The following is a 4125-nucleotide window of genomic DNA, read 5'->3' as shown; positions in this document are numbered from 1 at the left end:
CCCATGGGTTCACTACTAGAAGATCGTACATCATGGCAGCTGGACCACAGGAGGCTGAAAGAGATGAGCTCCAGCGAGAGGGAGGACCCCCAAGTCAGACACCCACCAGGATCACTTCCTCGCCTGGAGGTCTACAAAGACAGGCCTTGGCCTTGGCCAGACAGCAACTACTGAAGTTGGCTTTTCCCTCCCATCTTCTTATCCTTTGCTCCTCCCTGAGCAGTATTTTCCTGCTCCCTCTCCTAGCCAGAGTCCCTCACTTCTGGGCCCCCTCTAGGCCTGCAGTTCCCTGTTCTGAAATTACTTCAGTCATCTCCTCCAGTCTTCTTCCTATGCCCTTACAACACGTGGTAGAAGACTGCGGAAGGGTTAAGACCACCTTCCCACCTTTGGCTCAGCTAGAGAAGGCTCTGCTGCTGATGCTAATTCACACTAAGGAGTAAATGCTAAATGCCCGATCATTTATCTTAGAGAATTAACGCCACCCTCCCCACCCGCCACCCTGGGGATACTGGCGACTGTAGAGCAGTTACTGAAACAGTGCCTTTTTGATACAGGAATTTCACTAGAAATGAGCTAGGGAGCCAGTAATCATCAATGGTAGGTGTCTGGCTGACTGGCCATGATATCAACAGGAGGACAGAAGAGGGCATTCTCCATTTGGAGGAAAGAGGCTTTCCTTGTGCCTTCAGATTACGGTAGCCTATCCTGCTTGGGTGCTGGGCTGGCCTTGGGAGTGGCATTTCATGAAGATCGCTAGCTCAGACTGACCGAACATACTCCCTTTTCCAGGAGAGGCATTCTTCTGAATTAAAAGTGGAACAGAAATTAAGCACTTTTGTGCAGATGGGGTTAGATCTATTCTGTTAGGGCCTCTCTCACACTGGGACTCTCCCCACTGCAATCAGATTCCAGCTAACAAGCCACAGGTGTACACCACATGAGCAGATGAAACTGTGATTGTAATGGGTGTGTTGACAGTTCAGTAGCCATAATCCATGCAGCCCAAAGTGCACCTGTGCATCTGTCAGATCGTTAGGCGCTAGGGGCTCTGCCCCCCACTACCCCTGTGCCCCCCTTCCACACACACACAGCCTCAGAGCCATCTGAACAGCTGAGGAGCTCCATCAAGGAGCCAACACAAGGGTACTGAAACGACGGCCTCATTAGGAGCCCAGGAGGCAGGGGGACGAATTGGTGAGGGTACTCGGTGCATCCTCCGTTCCCCCAGGTGTGAGACGGGGTGGAATGTTAAGCAGCACAGTTCCCTGGCCCCCAGTGGTATCTGATTATTTAAAAGCTTTTCAGTGGCTTTCATGTGGCATTTGGGTATTCATCATTGTAGCAAGGTGCACCTGTACCCCAGCCATGCAATCCAAGCTTCTATAAAAGTCCTGTGATGAGCTGAGAAATGATTTCATGGTTAATCTTCCAAACTCTCTGAGCTCCACAAAGTTTGGGGCATGGAAGTGGAAAAAGGATGGTCAAAAGCAAGCCATCCCGAATGGGTGTGTGCACTCCTGATGAACGCCTCCCTCCCCCACAGCAACCCCGAGTACAAGGACACCCCAATGGACATCGCACAGCTCCCTCACCTGCCGGAGAAAACTTCGGAGTCCTCGGAGACCTCCGACTCTGAGTCAGACTCTAAAGACACCTCAGGTATTACAGGTATTACAACTTCTCCATGTTCTGCGGTTAAGGCTTGCCTTTCCAAACATGAGGGGTGGGCAACGGCCAGAGGGCCATCATCTGAATGAAACAACTGGTCAAATTTTATATAGAGAAGTCAGTCATGTCAAGGTATTACTGAGCCTTTCTCAACACACATATGTATGTATACTTATATACCACTACATACATATGTACACATTATATATGTGTGTGCACATATATAAAACACACACACTTATGTATGTGATATTATATAAATATATTCATGTATCTGGGCTTCCCTGGTGGCTCAGATGGTAAAGAATCTGCCTGCAATGTGAGAGACCTCGGTTTGATCCCTGGGTTGGGAAGATCCCCAGAAGGGAATGGCAACCCACCCTAGTATTCTGGCCTGGCGAATTCCTAGACAAAGCAGCCTGGTGGGCTACAGTCCACTGGATTCCCAAGAGTCGGAGAGGAATGAGTGACTAACACACACATGCTGCTGCTGCTGCTAAGTCGCTTCAGTCGTGTCCGACTCTGTGCAACCTCATTGGCAGCAGCCCACCGGGCTCCCCCGTCCCTGGGATTCTCCAGGCAAGAACACTGGAGTGGGTTGCCATTTCCTTCTCCAATGCATGAAAGTGAAAAGTGAAAGTGAAGCCGCTCAGTCGTGTCCAACTCTTATATGTAAAACTATATACATATATGCATATTGCTATATATTAATACACATAGCTATATTATACACAAATATACAGAGACTGATAGATTTAGCCATCGCTTAATGTCAGCCCTCCATAGGGAAGAAGCCCTGCCCTAACCCCATAGCGAGCTCCACCCTCTTTACCAGAGCAGACAGCAGGCTATCTTTGTTGCTCCAAGACAGACTGTGATTTGAGCCCCAAATGTTCACATGCTCACCAATCTGGGATGGAACCCCTAAAGTGGGATACTCAATGGCATCAGTAACTGACTCTTTCTGTGTGCTGGACTGTTAGTCATTTTCTGAATCTATGCTGAATAAATCCATGCTTTCCCTTTCCTAGTTATTTTGGGAAGCAGACTGAATAGTTCTTTGGAACACAGAAAAGTTAACATAAAAATTTACTTTTCCTCCAATCCCCAGTTCCCTTCTACAGGCACACATAGATCCAGGGAGCACATAACTCAGAGAATTTACAACTGCAAAAATTCCTTCTAACCCAACCTTTTCTGGTAAATAAAGGAAAGCCAGAGTAAGTGACGTGATATGCCCAGGGTTCCAGTCCAGGCTGCCATCCAAATCCATGTAGCAGAGCCATGAAACCAGCATCATCCCTAAATGTTTTGAGGTTATATTACTAAGAAAACCTATCCTCCCTAAAATGTGGCAGATGACTAGGGCTCCCCCACACAAGCCCCATCCATTGGGAACCTGCTCCTGTGAACACATATCCCTCTACTCCAGACAGCCTCAGGGAAGCAGGAGGAAATGAGGAGGCTCTTGATAGTTTTCTGCATTCATTTGAGGGTCTTCACTAGGGCAGAGTTCCAGAACAGACAATGTCTGCCCCTTATTTATACAGTATATAGCAGTGAGCCAAAAAGACAAAAATTCCCCTGCCCTGTGGAGTTTGTATTCCAGTTGAGGGAAAAGACAATAAAAATAAAACACACAAATGAATCAGATGACATTCAGTGCTCTGAAGAATAACAACTCTAGGAATAGACAGTATGATTTTCGATAAGGAGCAAATATTTGCCAGAAGAAAACTCACACCTCTTTGGGAGGTCACCTTGCAAATCATCGTTCTCCTGTGCCACTGACACCTTATTCCAGGTTATGCACGCTGATTCCCCGAGTATTTGTGCAGAACTTCTCAAACGTTAATGTGCCTAAGAATCACCTGGGGATCCTGTTCAAATGAAGGATCCTATTCAGTAGCTCTGGGTGGACGCCTAGGATTCTGTATTTGGAACAAGCCTCCAGGTGATGGGGCCCGTGCTCTGGGAGTCACTCCCCCACCCCCCATAACCTCGGTCCTCACGAGAGAGAAAGCCAAGGCTTGAGGTTTCCAAAGTGGTGGGGGGAGCAGCAGCTCAGGATGGGACAAGACACCCAGCCCTCCCCTCCCCCACCCCCGCAGGTGCGCCTTGTGCTGCTAACCTGACATCTCCTGTGTCTCCCCCCACACAGAGGACAACGAGAACTCCAAGTCCGACGAGAAGGGGAACCAGTCGGAGAACAGCGAAGACCCGGAGCCCGACCGCAAGAAGTCAGGCAACACGTGCGACGACGACATGCACTGCAATGACGACGGCCACAGCTGCAGCAACCCGGACAGCCGCGACAGCGACGACAGCTTCGAGCATTCGGACTTTGAGAACCCCAAGGCGGCCGAGGACGGCGGCGGGGGCGGCTTCGGCGCGCTGGGCCGGATGCAGATCAAGGTGGAGCGCGGCTACGTGGAGAGGGAGTCGGACCCGCGG

General features: G+C 49.6%; 1 protein-coding gene across 1 annotated transcript in view; it reads left to right on the top strand.

The window, feature by feature from the left end:
* Positions 1-4125, top strand: part of NPAS3 (neuronal PAS domain protein 3) — a 940521-nt gene that overhangs the window by 934158 nt on the left and 2238 nt on the right. Inside the window, exons 12-13 of the mRNA XM_010847026.1 lie at positions 1547-1671; positions 3833-4113. Coding sequence (XP_010845328.1) covers positions 1547-1671; positions 3833-4113 — 406 coding nt within the window. The remainder of the gene's footprint in view (positions 1-1546; positions 1672-3832; positions 4114-4125) is intronic.

Source organism: Bison bison, unplaced genomic scaffold (assembly GCF_000754665.1).
Source record: "Bison bison bison isolate TAMUID 2011002044 unplaced genomic scaffold, Bison_UMD1.0 scf7180017864242, whole genome shotgun sequence".
NCBI classification, from domain to species: Eukaryota; Metazoa; Chordata; class Mammalia; order Artiodactyla; family Bovidae; genus Bison; species Bison bison.
The sequence above is the reverse complement of the archived record's forward strand: the minus strand, read 5'-3'. Positions and strand labels throughout refer to the sequence as shown.